General features: G+C 43.0%; 1 protein-coding gene across 11 annotated transcripts in view; it reads left to right on the top strand.

Annotated features, from left to right (window-relative positions):
- The window catches only part of LOC119647262 (protein turtle), a 792,821-nt gene that overhangs the window by 716,758 nt on the left and 57,472 nt on the right, over nt 1-18,591 (top strand). For all 11 annotated transcript variants that reach the window (XR_005248829.1, XR_005248828.1, XR_005248830.1 and 8 more), the window contains exons 6-8: nt 1,952-2,222; nt 11,115-11,969; nt 12,148-12,222. Coding sequence is in view for 7 of the 11 variants with exons in the window: in XM_038048144.1 (XP_037904072.1) it covers nt 1,952-2,222; nt 11,115-11,969; nt 12,148-12,222 (1,201 nt within the window). In the remaining 4 variants the exon portion in view is untranslated. The remainder of the gene's footprint in view (nt 1-1,951; nt 2,223-11,114; nt 11,970-12,147; nt 12,223-18,591) is intronic.

The following is an 18,591-nucleotide window of genomic DNA, read 5'->3' on the forward strand; positions in this document are numbered from 1 at the left end:
AGATATTGGAAAAACCATAAACGAGTATTTAATTTTTCCATTTCTCCTACTTCATGGCGCATTAATTCAATTAAAGCTAAGTCATGTACGGTTCCTCCCACTGCCCATCTTGCAATTACACTACTAATGTATTTTTCCTGTAATAAAAACGAATTAACCTCATCGAAATGAAATAATGCAAAATCGCTGGACACCATCATCATAACAACGAAATCCGCTTGCTAATGCTCGCACTTGACACCATCATGATTTATTCCACCGCGAAATTACCCTTGTGAAGGTCCTTTGCGTGCCCCCATTCGTTGTGTTCGCCCAAAGCGCGTGCAGGGCGATGGATATCGCACCAAAGCAGTTTCCACAGTGCGTAAAGTGTAAAAATCACGCGTCTCGATGAATCAGTGCGACATGGTCGGCATCAAGGGGCTGTTCCGTAATAACTCGAGCAATTAGTCGATTGCGTTAATCTCTAATGAAAATTACTTGAAATAGAATCGAATTATTACCACTAAGCCTAATGGGTGTTGTAAATGCTCGCTGTTCAGTTCACGCGGTGAACGAATTCCGGGAAATGTTTTTGGCAGTGGCGGAAGACTGAATCATGCATAGTTCAATAGATTACACTTGGGTATCTGACTGTCTAGGTATCTATCTATCTATCCATCAGATCGTTTAATTTATGTCTATTTACGAAGCTTTCAGTGCTACTAGGGACCGAAACAACCCTCCGTTGGGCCACGTTCGTTTGTCCTTAATCGCAGTTGTCTAATTCCGAGGATCATCCTATCAATTAAACGGTTAAGTACTCACGCACAGCAAATTAAATCCATCGAATCGAACATGAATGTCACGTGTAATCTTTTCCGTTGCTTTGCTTCTTTTCTATTCTCGACTTTTCGTGGGACTGAACTGATTGTTATTTGTCGCCTGCTATTGATTCCTCCGTGCTTTTACCCGGTATAACTTGGCGAACATCCTTTGGTTTCCCGTACACAGATTGACACTACTTGTCCTACTACCCTTACCCATAGTCACACAATTGGGGAAAAACATTTCAGGACAAATTATTGGAAATACAAAAACACAGTCACATGCCAAAGTATGTAGTTGTAGCATGAATCAAGATAACGACTCGATTAAGAGCAAAGATAAGAGTCCTAACGCTGCTTCCAAGTCGTGAAATACTAATTAGGCCGTTTCTCAGTTTGCCTTTTCAGATTTTAGATTAGAAGGGAGTTCAACGTTCCCCGTCGGTGCTTTGAAAACTGCCAAATTGAACCGAGCTTCAAAATTACTTATCAGCATGACTCTCGGAAAGCCAGTAAATGCGAATGCCACTAATTTACCACCTCACTGTGCGTTCACCCACATGTGTACCCTTCACAGGACGAAGCTCTCTCAATATTCGTGCTGCGTCCTAGCAACAATCAATAAGCAATTGTAATTAGACAGACCCACAAAATTTTTGCTATAGAGAAGTAACTTTTAGCGTCCCATAAATATTAATCCGAAGTTCCCCGAAACCAGGAGAGTGCAAAATTACTGACCATAACTTTTCTTTTCTCTTTTTCCATTTCCTCCCCTTTTCCACACTGAATCGCCGCATCCTTCATCAACATCATTAACTAACGAACATCGTCATCGTCCTGGGCATCGTCATCCCATCTTGCCGCCAACGTCCTTCCGAATCCTGAACTTGATTCCTGATTACGGTCCTGATTCATGCCAATTCATTCACAACCGTGTATCGGGTTTCGTTGATTGGGAACGGAAAATGAAATTTATCTTGACATTTCGGTGGATCCTCTTTGCGTATGTGGAAATCGTGCCCAATCAATTTACTATGGAATCGGGATATTCTGGATCCTGACTCTCTCCATCGATATCCTTCGTGGCTGACACTCATGGATGCGTGCTATATGCGTATATTCGGGAACGTGATATGTGTACACAGGTGCCGCCCACCAATCAAACCAAATTGGAAGGCGAGAAGGTGATATTTCCTTGCGAGGCCAAGGCGATGCCAGGCAATGTCACCGTGCGATGGTTTCGAGAGGGATCGCCTGTGCGCGAGGTCGCGTCCTTAGAGACCCGAATCACGATCCGCAAGGATGGCTCGCTTATTATAAATCCCGTTAGTGCGGACGATTCGGGACAGTATTTGTGCGAAGTGACGAATGGCATTGGAGATCCGCAGACTGCTTCGGCTTATTTGAATGTTGAATGTGAGTATATTTTTGTATTATTATGGACATTTGCTTTTGCAGAATAATGTACTTGTATGTGTTTTATTTATTCACTCATATGGGTTATGTCCTTCGTAACTGGAAGGTTTCAGGCTTGCATACATACTTGCATGATTATCCAAAAATGGGTACATGTGGAGTAATTTGAAGTTTGGTGTGGCTCGTTAGCGCACTAATCAAGCAAATAGTGTATGCAATAGCGGAGGAATGGTGGATAAAAGCACACACTGGTAATGAAGGGTCCTGTTCTATCTCGACGCTACGAATAAATTTTAGAGAATATCAATTATGTCCACCAAGAGTTCTTTTTCATTGCAACATTGCTTCAGAAAATAACCTAAAAAAAATGTAAAACAAGAAATCAACGCTGCATACCATCATGAAGACTGCCACGTATAACCAAATTGGGCAATTGTGTTTTCAGTCAATGCTGAACTGTGCCATATTCCTTCCGGTATCGTGGCTCCTCGAGTGGCATTCTCGTGACCAAGCCTCAGCGAAAGCCCAATCTAATATCTCAATGGTGTGTAGTTTCGATTTCGCGACATGTCCAACATTTCGTTTACTTTGTCGGACAATAAGCTGACGAGAAAATTCGTTTGCTAATATGTAAATTTTTTCACGTTTTAACACTCCCAAGATTGTCCAATACAAATAAAAATTTATTTTTATTTTCTTTTTCATAATTTTATTTACAAAATTCTCATTTTTTAAATTCCCCAAAACCCTAAACTTCCTTTAAATATTTCATGATGTCGATATAGCATTCCTAACGCTTGTTTCTGGCTAAGGCGAAACGTATGCGAGTGTTAATTAATTTTGCGGGGATTTTGAGAATCGATTGAAAATTATAGAAAGTAGCTTTTGTTGTTGACCCAGCTGACGATGAATTCTGGGTTCCTGGTATGAGCTGACAATTAGCGGGATATTGGGCAGCGACATCGAAGATGGGCGAGCAAATGGTCTAACTGGAGCAGTAATTGAGTTTCGGAGTTCGAAGGAATTGGTAGGTGATGTGAAGAGGTGTCGTCGTGAGTTGATTTGTGACGACTAGGGAGTTATGGTATTCTCAAGAACTAGAAAGTGACGTGGAGGAGTTGACCTTTGAGGGGATGCAAATCCTGTAAGATTTTCACGCGAAGTGAATTGTGACGGCAATTTTGCTAAAAGTTGGGGAACGGGAAATTGATTGCTGCTATCATCGATGGAATCGGAATGTTCTTGAAGAAAACCATCGGCTCATCGTAAGTACCCTATGATGTTTGACTATTTGTTCATTTGACCATCTTGGCTGCAATATGATGTCCAACAAAAAGATCATGTTTCAACGGGAGTGAAAAGTGTTTTTATTTGCTGAAAACCTAAAAGTGAAGTGGATTTAATGAATATTTTCGACGTAGCCCAATTGGAACCAAACGGCTATTTTATGACATTAAGGGGGTCATCCCATGTGAGCACCGTTTTTTTTTTTGCTGTTTTTAGAAATTTTTTGTGAAGTACTGGATAAAGATACAAATACGAATTTTTCACCATAGATTTATTAATATCTTGAATTATTTGAAATACAGGGCAATTTATACACCCATCTCCAAAAAAGGTGTTTTTCTGCTGCCACGCTAGACGCGGACAACAGAGCATTATTCAGATCACCAACTCTACCATGGGTTCCTTTGCAAAATTCCTAGGTACTTATAAGAGTTTGTCTCGGTCATAGATCGAATATAGAAGTTACCATTGCTATGTCCAGCATGTGGCTCGCGAATGCTACTATTTGCAACAGACTCCTAAGGTGGTCGTCAGTACCAGCATACAGTTTGATGTCATCTAAGTACATCAAGTGTGTCAGCTCGCACTTAGCACGAAGGCCATACTTTATTGCGAAACTATGCCCTTTGGTATCATGCAGTTGCCGTCCAAGGGAGTTCAGTACCATGTAAAACCAAAAGGGAATCAACGTATCCCTCTGGCAGATGGCTCTCCGTATACGGATTTGCTCTCAGGTGTTGGGACCCTCAGATGAATACGCTGATAACGTGGTATGCCATCCTTCTTAGACTTCCAAAAACTTTATTAGCTTGGGATCAGATGTAAGACATCGATTAGCCAGATGTGCGAGACGCTGTCATATGCTTTGGCGTAATTGTAAGTAAAGAGATTTCTTTGGCTGACCCTTTCACTAAAAGCGGGCGTTATGAACTTGTAGAGTGTTTGTAAGCAAGTAATCGGTCTTGGGTCTGCGGGATCCTGCACTGTGTGTGGTAGGGAGCAAGTAGATAATCCCTACAGTGAAGAAGAGTGAAAATTCCTCCGGCCGATTAATGACCTGATTTATGATCTGTGGCAACCGACCATAAACGCAAAACCGAATCTTCTGACGGTGTAACCGCATTGCAATACACAAGTGACTGTAGTTTCAATAGCGACTTATCATCACACAGTCGAGACGCAACCTCATCATTGATTTAAGATTGAATTCTTGGAGTTGCTAGAGATCCACAGAGCCTGGAAATAACTGGTCTATGCCAAGGATCCATATCCGAGAATTCTATATATGCTCTTTGGAATTCGTTCCAAAACTCAACGGAGACTTCAACCAGACGGGGAAGAATGGTGCGAGCACTGAAAATGTTGTCCGCAGTGCAGCGTATTGTTTCTGATACGCCACCTTTGCCTCCATCGACTCTTGGTCTCCAGTTTCCGCGATGATCTCAAGTCGAACCCGCGCCCTGATGACAGCCGGGAGTAACAGGCGATAAGATGTTGTATCTGCCTCCGTCATTATTATTTCATAGTAAGAGCGTATGAGGAAGAGGTTCAAATCCTCAGCCTACTTCATCCGCTGCCTATGCGAACCTACTGAAGTGATCGCCACAAACAGCTGCAGCAGGCAGAACCATGTTCCAGGTCAACGTGCTGCCAAGGCATCGAGCTGCCCCATGATTAACGGTTTCGACACCGTATTGTCCATTACAGGAACCCAACCCAGTCAACACTCCCGTACGCATTTGCACTTTTAACTCAACTGACGTGGTAATGTCTTCCTCGGTGAGTAATCTGCAAAACAATAAAGATCCTGCACTTTCCAACCTACCCCTTGAGATGCTACAATGGCCTACAGACTGAAGCTATCCATCCCTCCTCCTTTCACAACCAGGCTTAGGACCGGCTACGGCGGAATTATATTTCTTACCGAACTTATATCCATTTAAATTTAAATTTAGATTATTGTTCATTTTTATGCTCATATATTTTCCCCGTTTATTAATATGGTTATGAATTTGATCTAAATTCTGCGCTTTCAAAACTTCCTTTCTTCCCTTTTTCGTTCCTAATACATTCGCGATTCACATTAATAACAAAGGGGCATCCTCTAATGTTATGGCCTGATCATGCCAAGGTAAGGTCAGAAACCGCACTTCCTAAACATCTGAGGCAGGAGGAGCTGCTGTTGAGGATGCGGTCGGTCGTGAATCTTCCTTCCTGGTCGCGGCATTCAAGTCAGGAGTTCTACGGCTCCACCTGCGCGATCGAGCTGCTCTTTCCCTTTTCTGTTTTTATTTGCAGCTTTACCTCGCGTGTTTACTTCCGTTGAGTATGCTCGAAATATCGACCTTTGTTTACCAGGTTCCGGTACGGATCCACACATCGGTGTCAGGACACCTGAATTTTTTGTTAAATAACTCATGAAGGACTGAAGTGTTCAAAGGATCCTCCCCCCACATTTGCGAGCCTGGCTAACGTAGAGACAGGCAAAAGGGGGAAAACTTCAGTGGAGCTTCAGTATTTGTAGATGGGCCATCAACGATAAATTGGGAGAGTTCTCTCTTCTTGGTCGTCTCCGGCCACTTTGATTATCGCCAAATCCATTTTGTCATTACAAGTAGAAGATGGTGAAACAGTGAGCTCCTCCTCATGGATCAGTGGCATACCAGCTTGCCCAAATTTAGGATTTGAGCGAGTTGCAAATCAATAGTTGTGAAAATGATGATTTTCGCAAAAATTTGCAACAACGAGTTTATATTCAATTCTGCAAGGTGTCGTGTTGAGACAAAAATGATCCTTCTAATCTTAAAATGAGTCATTGTTGGAGACGAGAAGTTGATTTATTGAAACGAGTGAATGGCATGCTACTAGTAAACTGTGACTGGACGAAATTCAGAATTTGGTCAGTAGCATCCCAACCGATCGCACTTCGAATGAAAGTAAGAAACGTAGTGAAGGACGAATTGAATAGTTAAATAACGGTGAATTGAACACTAAGGTAGCAAAAAAGCACTCCTACGAACAGGATTGAAGAGTGGCGGGACTAGTTAATATTGTTAATTTTAACAGTCGAAGAACAATCGGGCACGAACGTCAGCTTTAAAGAAATGAGTGACCCAAAATTGAATTCCAACACTCGATTACCAAAACAAAAATTCTTCTTTTACTTCAGTCTTTGTCTCGTTCAGAACCGGGTTTATCTTACTCGGTGGCGCCATTTTGGTCGCTTATATGGATGATCTAGTAGGGCTGACAACCCTACACGGAAAACAACTTGTTACGAAGCCACAACAGGAGTCTCGGACAGGACGGATTTTAAAACGACGGACCCGGCAACGAACACGGAATAATAATGGGAATATTAGAGCGATGGGTTGAGCACTTTGATGAGCTACTGAACAACCAGAACATCGGCGAGTTGGAAGTCCCGCCAACTGAAGACGACAGACAAATACTGTCACCACCAAGTTTAGGAGAAACAGTCCGTGCAATTCACCGGCTAAAAAATCATAAGTCGGCAGGAGCCGATGGAATTACAGCCGAATTGGTTAAATATGGAGGCGACCAGTTACACCAAGTGGTTCATCAACTTGTGCTCAAGGTATGGGACAGCGAATCAATGCCTGACGATTGGCAACGAGGCATAATCTGTCTCATACATAAAAAGGGAGATATCACACAGTGCAGCAATTATAGAGGTATCACGTTGCTGAGTACCATCTATAAGATATTCTCCACTATCTTGCTAGGCCGGATAGCAACATACGCCCAGAACATCATTGGCCCATACCAAAGAGGCTTCACTCCAGGCAAATCAGCAACAAATCAGATTTTCTCTCTGCGGCAAGCGATGGAAAAACTGTTGGAATATGGACGACAGTTGCACCATCTGTTCATCGACTTTAAAGCCGCCTATGATAGCATAGCCAGGGTAAAACTGTACATGACCATGAGAGAATTCGGTATCCCGACGAAATTAATAAGACTGACTAGGCTGACCCTGACCAATGTGCGAGGCCAGATAAAAGCAGCAGGATCACTCTCAAGACCATTCGACAGCAACAACGGTCTACGACAAGGGGATGCGCTATCATGCGTCCTCTTTAACGTGGCCCTCGAGAAAGTGATCGGTTATGCCGAGGTAAATGCAAGAGGTACGATCCTCTTCAAGTCCACCCAACCACTGGCCTATGCTGACGATATCGACATCATGGGAAGAACCACCCGAGACGTACAAACTGCCTTCATCCAGATCGAGCAGGCGGCGCGAGATCTTGGGCTGCACATCAATGAAGGCAAGACAAAATATATGGTGGCAACGTCAACACCGAAGACGAATCAACCAACAACATCAAACCGCACTGGTCAAACACGAAGAAGAATAAGGATAGGAGAATTCAACTTTGAGACCGTTGACAATTTCTCCTATCTATGGTCGAAAATCACAACCGATAACAACTACGATGATGAAATCCGCGCACGGTTGTTGTCAGCCAATAGAGCCTATTTCAGCTTACAAAGACTGTTCCGCTCGAAACGTCTCACCATAGGATCAAAGCTCTTACTGTACAAGACTATGATCTTGCCAGTCCTCATGTATTCCTCGGAAACTTGGGTTCTTAGCAAGAAAAATTGCGAACTTCTGACCGCGTTCGAGAGAAGAATCCTCCGAAGAATTTTTGGCCCCCTACATGAGGATGGACGATTCCGTAGCCTACACAATGACGAAATCTATGAGCGATATCATGACCGTCCGGTTGTGGATAAAATCGGGCTCAATAGGTTACGGTGGGCGGGTCACTTAATCCGTATGGATGAGGATGATCCCACCCGGAAAGTCTATAAGGGCAATATCTATGGTAGAAAAAGAAGACAAGGCAGACCCTGCCTAAGATGGAGCGATGGCGGGGGTCAGGACGCCAGACAGCTTTTAGGAATATCGAATTGGTGGACCTCGGCGCAAAACCTTCGTAGTGTAGGATAGCAATCAAATCGGACGGTAATATGGACCTGCAGTTGGAGTCTCTTTCTCTTGCCATATTAAAACGGTCGCACTTTCTTGCAAGTCAGATCGGGTTCTCCTTCCTAGCCCGCTCGAAGATCTTACTTGGCCACAATATTGGGTCCTAGCCCGTTTCTTTCCAAATCTCAGCCCTGGTGGCTTCAGTTGAGTACCCGCCATGTCAAGCCAATGCTTTGGGCATATTAAAACACGGATTGATTTTGTGGCCACAATCAGGACGCCGCTGTGACAAACCCAACGGTATTAGTTTATTTTGAATGTAGGCTCACCATTCATGGTGGTGCAAGATCTATCTAAACCAGCGTAATTCCACACTCCAGTGTAACTTCACGCTTGAGCCCCGAAGGACTCTGTTCGGAATGCAGACATAACTACAACCCCCATTAAACTCCCGTAGGTGGGCCAACCGTATTTAATCGGGCTGAGAACACACGCTCCCGGAATTCTACTTAAAGATATGGATTCGGAGGGCTATCCCAGTTCCCACAGTACCAGATAACCTCTGGTGATACTTCGTGGCCGATGATTTCCGGACGGTAGAATCTTAATGCAAGTGGAGTTATGTTCAAATTTTGAATTGTGCTGTCATCGGATGTTACTTGAATTTCGAGTATTCTTGCCGTGTTGCCGGAAGTAGTGGGTGAAGGAGACGTGGTGGTTATTTTAAAATGACATTTCTAAAAGCGAAAGATTGTGATCCTGCGGGATTTTTAAAGAACTATCGGATGAATAACGATAGATTGAATTTCTTATTGAGTTTAATTGAAGAAGAGTTCGGTAACGACACTAACTTCAAAGCCACAAATAGAGCTATCGATGGACGTTAGTAAAAACTTCTTAAGTCTGCATAGTTAATGCAGCTGCCGGTCAAGTTCTGACAGCAAATTTAGCCATCTTAACGTAATGAGCGACAGCTTTGCAATGTCTTAACTCCAGCATAGTTAAGGCTATTGTCGACGTCTTATGAGAATATTGTCGATTAGAATTTTACTGTTCCCACTATAAAATGTGGGAAGATGAGACAGACATGCTTGATCAACATGTACTGCAAATATAAATGCCTGCGTGTTCACAAAATCGATCCTTTTCCCTCATGAACCTGTTGAGCAACCATAATGAATGTGTCGAGAAGTGGTCAGAAAGTATCTTTCTCGGTATCGGGACAACGTGTGCTGCGTATCCGATAAAGAACTAAATCGTGCGATTAGCTGATAAAATAGTGAGCTTCATCAATCGATCCTCAAATCGCTCGACTTTTCTAATGGCATCACGAAAATCAAAATCAAAGACGCCGATTCCAATACACAATTTATAGCAATTTTTACTACGTTCGCGTTTTATATCACAGCTTTTGGCAACATACCAATAAGTTTTTTGTAGAAAGCAAATACCAATCCATCTCTTCCGAAGGACTCTTGCAAGTTACTCCGTCTTTATAGTAAGAGTATTAATATTTAACGCGCAAACAGGTATTTGCTTACATCCTGACGAAATCTTGCCGTTGTTTTACTGAGGATAATATGTACATAATCGGGCTTCAGCTCGGCGCAGTTCGGCATGTCCACTGCAACTACCAATACATTGGAGCATTGGGACAAGGAACCCTGTTCATGCTAAACCAAAAGCATTGAAAGGGGCCAGGACTAGTTATTGCGCTTATTTTTGACAGTCGCAGCGCAAGCAATGGAGCACGAACTTCAGCATTAAAGAACTAAATGGCTCAAAATAAAATTCCAGCATTCGATTGATAAGAAAAATATTGTATATAAGCAATACCAAGAATGCACCACGAAAGTTAAACGTAAAAACTGACTGCACAAAAAATGCAAGCATGTAAATGCGATTGTTACAATTGTGCAGTGTGACCCACCAATGATAATTTTTAATATAGATGAGAAAGACGCTTTCTGTGACCAAAAGTGCACAGTTCAATGGTGAAATGGTTGTAGATTATTGCAGATATCACCGCCTGCTCATCGGCAGCACACCGCTCGAGTACATGGCCTGCCAAAAGGTCAGTTGGGTTTCGGCTGACCAGAAAGGGATATCTTATACCATATATAATAACAAAAGGGGGATGTATATCGACTTTGTATCCCTGGCGCGGATGAAGTTGTCAGCCACGTCCCAATAAGACATCACAAAGTTTGGCTGACTGTTAACAGACGGTAATAGATCGATGAACTTATGTATCTGAGGGATCCATTGATTACTTTGAGCTGAGGTTGTCGTGGCACAAACCAAGAATCTCGGTCTGACAGGGCATCGCACGTTTACATTAACATAAAGAGCATTAAAGGCGTCGATCTATTTTGACAGCGCTGTTTCTGTTGACTTTCTCCTTAGAGAAAGACAGAGATCTGACTTTGAGTGTGTGTGGAAACACTATGTTATTTACGATAAAGAATAAAGTAATGCATAATAGATGCCCCCCGTCGCCCTTATGTATAGAACAACACCAAGAAAATGTCGTAAGTTTTAGCAGTTGAAGATAATAGATTCGGTGCAGCAATATGTCCAAAAATTTCCTTCTTTCCGTAGTAATTGATAATAAAGTCTTTAACGTATTTAATTTTTCCCAACAGATCCTGCCAAAGTGACCTTTACACCAACTGTACAATATCTACCTTTTCGTCTTGCCGGAGTCGTTCAATGCTACATTAAGGCCAATCCTCCACTACAGTATGTAACATGGACCAAAGATAAACGCTTGCTCGAACCATATCAAACCGAAGACATCGTTGTCATGAATAATGGTTCATTACTCTTCACCCGGGTGAATCAAAGTCATCAGGGCCGTTACACATGCACCCCATACAATGCTCAAGGCACGCAAGGATCTTCTGGACCGATGGAGATCCTCGTGCGTAAGCCGCCAACTTTCACCATCGAACCGGAACCGCTGTATCAGCGTAAGGTTGGCGAATCCGTCGAAATGCACTGCGACGCTCTCGAGGCCGAGGGCACACAAAAAATCAACATACAATGGCAACGACGTGACGGTGCCCCGTTACAACGAAATCGCGTTAAAATGAATGGTGGCAATATAACCGTTGAAAATTTAAGACGTTCCGATTTCGGCTATTATCAATGCGTTGCTTCGAACGAGGTGGCGACAATAGTTTCAGCAACGCAGCTCGTAATAGAAGGGACGCAGCCTCACGCCCCCTACAACTTATCCGCAACCGCCACAGATAGCTCGGTGACCATTCAATGGATGCCGGGCTACAGCGGAGGACCGGATTACAAACAGGACTACACAATCTGGTATCGAGAAGCCGGCGTTTCAGATTGGTCCACGATCCCAGTAACGCCATCCGGCAGCACCCAGGTCACAATCAATCGCCTCTCGCCCGGCACCACCTACGAATTCCAGGTAGTCGGAAAGAACGCACTCGGCGAGGGGATGATGAGTAAAGTAATGACTATAAAGACACTAGGTAAGTCAAAAGTTTGTACCAGAGAATGACTAGAATTACGAGCACTCTAACAACCCTATCTGTAACTGTGAAATCTAGAATAAAATTGGTATAGAAATAATATTAACACAATTATTATCTGTAAATATTTAGAGTTAGCTCAAAATATTAACAATTTCAATATTAATATTAATTAAAGATGCCGCTCGTACTGTAAAAGCTCCAACACCAGTACCAAATGAATTTGAATTTTCACTTATGCCCGACGAAGCTGGTAAGATAATCTTGGTATTTACTTCAGCATCACATACACATTCAGAGCATCATCCACATACGCTTGAGAACAAATTTCCATATGAAAAGCCTTTAGCATAGAAAGTAATCTACCCCTTTTCCACCATATCCGTTTTTTCAGTTTGGCTGTTTGAATGCTTCCATTATGCAATAATTACATTTGCTTCCCATTTTATTTTAGCAAACATTTATTTTAATTATATGTAATTAAGTTGAAAACACAATACTAATTAGATTTCAGGACATTTATTGAGTTGGCTTTGCAAATTTGCTAGTTCTTCCACGCAAACTAGGCACGGTCCATGCATCACGGAACTAGGGAAATATAATATAAAAAATATATAATCAATATTCGCATAAAAATACAGCTTTCCAGGAAAATAAATGAAGCCAAAATTATTGTGAATGGTCAGGCATAAATTCAATAATATCCAATTGGGTAGTTAGTGTATGTGTATATACACTCCAAAGGTTTAATCAAAACAACGCGGTAAAAATTCCCCCATTTTTCATACCAAACATGCGTCCCTTATCAATTAAAGTTAAAATCTTCCAAGTCGAATCCAAAAACATAGTAATAACTTCGCGGGACATCTCGTGGCTTTAAATTCGAATTCATTTTGAAGAACGTGTACATGTAACCCCCCTTCAACTGAGGAATACCGAATTCCACAATTAAGAAAATTATCTTCACTTTCCTCCCTAAGCTTAATTTCTATTTGTTTTCAGATTTAATAGATTCGAACAATATCCGATTACCGGCTAGAAATAAATCCCCCATCGATTTTCTAAATCTTGTTCCGCCGATGAGACCTAAAGGTATCCATTACCAATTTTATAATAAATAGATCAGCAGAAGATTGAGTGAAATGTAAATTGAGTTTTGAGTGACTTCTGTAATTTTGCATGAATATCTTTTAACGAAATATCCATAGATAGATAGACCTTTCGTAATATTAGGAAAAACATTGCCATCAGAAAATTATAAGAACCGAGGGAGTAGTGAGTAATTCATGCTTTCACTTGGTTAATGTCACTGAACTGAACCATAAAACTGAAGTTGATCCTTATCAATTTATTTTAGGGTTGTCCCTGTCCAAACACTAACATATTTATCGTATCTCCATATTCACAGAAAGGAATTTCTTATTTATGCTCCCTTACTCCACTGCTTGGAAAACGGAACGGCAGAGAGACTGGTCATCGTCATGCTGTCTATCTCCTGCCCTGAGTTCGAAGCTTCTGTCATATGTACAGCATGTTCGGGCTTTTCTCATTGGTTCTTTTTTATTCTAGATACGTCAACGATAAAGTGAGAAATATTAGTTTACGGGTAGCAACTTGATCCGTTATTGAATCCTCATCCCCACTTCCCCGTTTCTTTCACGTCCAAACCAGTTTTCGCTCCAACAAAGGAGAGTTCTGGTCAAACTACAACACTAACCTCCTTTTGGGCTATTGATTAAGAATAAGCTTGGTATGCGCTAGCCGTTGAAGAGTCCTCTTACAACTGTCGATAAAACTGTTGATAGTCCGACCAGTACATCTTCCGAAAATATCCGATAGGTCGCATTGGATATCCTATGGTTTCCTGTATATTTCGGGGTCTAATGTTTTCCGGCCAATGTTAGTTCTACAAGCTTCTCGCTTCTAGCTGTGTTTGCTTTTCCATCTCCATCGTGAATTCTGTATTTCGTTGTGTGCAGTCTATTAAGACAATTGGGCATTTTTCCTGATAACGGCGTGAATATATATGTATATGGTTGTCATTTACCCCTTCATGGGGTATAGCGGGTCAACCACATCTAGGCGTCATCGTTCAGGATTATCTGAAATGCGCTTCAGCTTCCACCACGACTTCTCGAAGGGCTTCCCGTTCTGCGCCAGATGCCCTTGGGGACACTTACTCGTCGGCCATCTTTTGAGAGTGGTCTCTCCTCCTTATGTGTGGTCTATCGACTGCCACTTCCACCTTCCGAGCACAGTGCGCACGAGCGTCAGCTCTGTACGCCGGTCAAGTTCTTCGTATGTGGTGGTATTACCCCAGCATACTCCGATGATACTACGCAGACAAATGTTCATAATCGGAGCCACTTTCTACGTGCTCCCATATAGTAACATAGAAAAAATATTAGTACAGAACATCATCATCATCATCAACGGCGCAACAACCGGTATCCAGTCTATCTCTCATGTAGGGGGCCAAATATTCTTCGGATAGGGATGCAATGACCCGTGAGACTGAGAACCCTGGTTTTGTTGGTGTTTATTTTCAATCCAACTCTACTTGTCTTTCTTACCAAATCCAAAGCAATTGGCTCTGGATTTCACTCTGACCCGGTGAGAGAGGAAACGGATATCATCAGCGTAGTGGAATTCTCCATTGAACTAGAACGTAACCGATAACAGAATAAATACTATCCCTGACAAAATGCAGCCGCGGCGAACTCCGCTGTAAACTTTTAAATTCCTTTGAAAGTTTACCTTGCTGCAACACGTGATACAAATACCATTCGCATATTTCCTTCAAAATGTTCGCATCAGCCCGGTCAAAGCTAATTCCGTTTTCAGTTTGGCCAGTTTTTACTACGGATAAGGTAGGTGAATGCGCAAAGTGTAGTACGCAGTTGGACTACCAACTAATCATCCCCCTGTCCGTCGTCAAAGAAGTAGCCTAAGACCGTTTGTCACAATACTTCGGACTGCTTCCCACTATCCAGAAATCAGTGCATTTTTTCCACCAACGGACAAAGAACGCCCGTCCTCCCACCACTCCACCCATCACGCTCTATCATCTTCGTAACACGAAAAACCCGGACGTAATGAGCAATACCGTTCCATCTATCAGCGCTCCTCACCATCTCTCTGACAATGTTGTTGGGAGAGAGCTCCCCTGTATATCCGTAAAGTTATTGGCTAATCCCACCCCACCTTCCACAAGAAAAAAACGTACGAATGTACAAGTATGACTAAAAATCTCCGTGCCCGCTTGGATGCTAGGTACGTACCTAAGTTGCCAATAACCCGTGTAGTCTATCTGCCTCTTCACTCATTTTGCTAGGAAACTTGCCACTCGTTTAGTGAGCATTGCTGTTCTAAACGAGCAACTACCTCCCTTGAGTCTTCTCTCTTACATTTCTACATAGCTTTTCAGCCCGTATCTTCGTGCCATAAAGCAGAACAGACTGTTTTGCAGAAGTTGAATTAAAGCCGCAACTCCAATTGCTGCCTTGTGTGCGTTGCTTTTATTTGCTCAAAAAAGCTCATCGTTGACTCGAGCATCCGTCTAAGGTACTTAACCGTTGGCTTTGATTCGATCCGGCCCGGGTCTCCTTTCTCTTCGCTGATCAGCATAAGAGGGCGCGCGATGAATGCATCTACAATAGGTATGGCCCACGGTCGGACACCAGTTTGCTAGAATACTATCGAATCCTGGCGCCTTCTTGTTTTATATAGGGAGAACTGCCTCTTCTAACTGTTTTATAGAAAAAAAGAGCAATCCTCAGCACCATACACACGGCTGCCATCCCGTACGGGATATGCAGGAAATAATGCCTGTACAATACGTTCCATCTATTAGGGGCGATCAGTTTATAACCGAGTTCTCGCGGATCCCCATGCACCTCGTTGACACGGTCCTGTCAGCACCGAGCTTTGCTCCTATTTATCGCGCTACAAAGTCTCCCTTTGGCTTATCTGTTCTCTTTAATAGTGGTGCATGACGCAAATTGATTGTTCAAACGTTGTGTCAAACGGCGGAGCTTATGACACTACTTCCCCGCACGCAAATACATGCAATTAAATTTACGACACGGTTAACTGCAGCGCCACCACTCATGCAGTGTCCTCCAGCGCAGTTCTATCTATTCCGAGAGCTTCTCCCTCTCTTTCACAACGTTTTATGCGCATAGGTATCGTTAACCACTTCGAATGTAATGTATTGATGGTTACTTGCTGAGAAGTTTTGCAGAACTTGCCACCCGTCCAACTGTGATCCCGACGCGAAGGTAACATCAGAAATGCTTCCCTCACAGCCGTGTTTCCGCCACGATTTCACGAATCCGTTTCTCCCTGGAGTCTGGGTGAAGCATGCCCCATTCAAGTACCCTTGCTTTAAAGTCACTTCCAACCAAGATTCGCCCCTCCGTGTTTCAGATAGCGTTTTCCAAAGCATCAAGCCTGTGTCGAAAGTTCGGTATTGTCTTATTCACTAAATTCAGGCAAAGCCATCCCCTCGGCCTTGGGCAAGCACTAACCCGGGTGTCCTCCCAAACGCAGATGGCAGTGGTACCTAATATGTCGAAATGCCATGAAGCTAGATTATTGTTCCCTTACTATTCACTGATAAGAACTAGATCAGCTTTTACCTCCACAGCGAACGGCGCTAGCATTTCATGAGCAATTACATTTCGGTGCACCTTCATCTGTAAGATGTGGATCATTTTAACCACATCCTAGCTCTTTCCATTTCCGCTTTGAAGACTGAACACCGCCCCGAACCCTCAACATGTGCAACGCTCTCACCAAACGTTGCACGGTCCCTACGGAGAACAAAAATCTCCTTTTCGTTGCAAGTATTCGATTTTTGACCCACCTGGGGGCATCGAACCTTGCTGCCTTCCTGTCAGCTCTCCGACAGGCTGCAGACGTGTGCCCATAATCTAAGCATCTATAGCCCCAAAATTCACATCCTATATGATACGCAACCAATACTGATTTTACAACTTCCACCATATCGAGTTTTTGGCGTCGAGAATTCAGTTGGGCCATACAAATTTCGCCGATGAACTTGAAAAGGGGTTGCCCAGCGAAGCTGCTTTCAGCTGCTCACAATATTCGCTCCTAAAGGTGAAGTAGTTCTCACCCATACAAATATCACATATTAACTCTGGCGACAATACTTGAAAAAGAAGCCCTAAGACAGAAGAAAACCAGGCTTTAACCCGCCTTCCCCTATGAACGCGTAAGTTCTTGATAGATTTCGTCGTTAACCATTTGATTATTTGATGATTTAGTGACATTACCGCGGAAACGGTTTATAGATCTTGGGAATCCTTTATATGCTAGAAAGTAGAGGATTAGAGACATCTAGTTTTCTATTCCCTTAGATTGCTTGGCGGTTGGTGTTTACCTTCCGCCCAACTGTACTGATCTCTCTTTCCACCTCCAGAGCCATTTGGCCAAGGTCCATGACACGGTGAAAGGGCAAACAGATCTCATCAGCGTAGTCGAGGTGTTTGAGCAAAAATGTCACTATCGATTGAATTTCCCCGCGTTCTCCGGATAAGGCAGCTTGAGGAACTTCATCAATAACAAGAAGAAATAATATGGGTGGCAGGATGCAACCCTGGCAGACTCCGCTTTGGACCTGAAAATCCTCCGCGATTGCGCATGCGAGGCAGCACTTGACATTTTGTGATATCATATGCCGCTCCGATAATAACTATTAGTTTCTCGCCTTTTCCTCCTGCGTAGAACACTCCAGATACACTTCCTGTTCACGCTATCAAAAGTTTTCTCCAAATCGGTGAAGAGCAGGTGCAGCAAAGATCTAAACTCTGCTGTTATCATTGCAACAGCAGGGAGCGCGCAGATATCCCTCCAATTGTCACACTCACGACAAGTGCCCTTCTTTGGAATCTTAATGATAATCCCTTTCTTCCAATCTTTAGAAAAGGTCTGGGTTTCCCAAGATTTCCCTATGAGTAGAAACACCAGATTTGCAGTAACTGCAGATGCAGCGATAAGCAACTCTGTGGGAAAACCTTAAATCTCTGCGACTATACTCTGTTTGAGTGCATTGTTGATCGAAATGATTTTTCATGTGCTTGGAGGAACAGCCGTATCCGCATGTTACGGTAACTAGCTATTTCATCCACAAGAAGCGGAATCTCATCGGATGTGATACGGTTTAGAAACGTATTGAAATGTTATTTCCACCTGTTCAGTCGCTCGTCATCGCAAATGAAAAGTCGACCGTCGACATCCTTCACAGGACCATCGATATGCAAGCTCTTTCGTGATGCGGTATCCAATTCTGAAATCATTGCGCTATGTGGCATCTTCCTCTTCCTTGTCCAACGCAATAGCAAATTCTCTCTTTTCACGGTATATATTACGATGAACTTCTGGGAATTTCGCTCGGTATCGGAGTTTAAGTCACCGCTCGCAGCAGTCAATAAAACCATCAACCCCTTCCGTTCATCGATCCGCTTTCACGATTCAGTCAGTCAGAACTTATGACGCCCTTGGGGTCGTGGCGGACGACCTGTGTGGCACGCGCGAAAAGAGCGTTTTGATGGCGGCCCATTGCTCATCAATATTCTCAGGCGGTTTACTCTTATTATCT

Source organism: Hermetia illucens, chromosome 1, assembly GCF_905115235.1.
Source record: "Hermetia illucens chromosome 1, iHerIll2.2.curated.20191125, whole genome shotgun sequence".
Taxonomy (NCBI): Eukaryota; Metazoa; Arthropoda; class Insecta; order Diptera; family Stratiomyidae; genus Hermetia; species Hermetia illucens.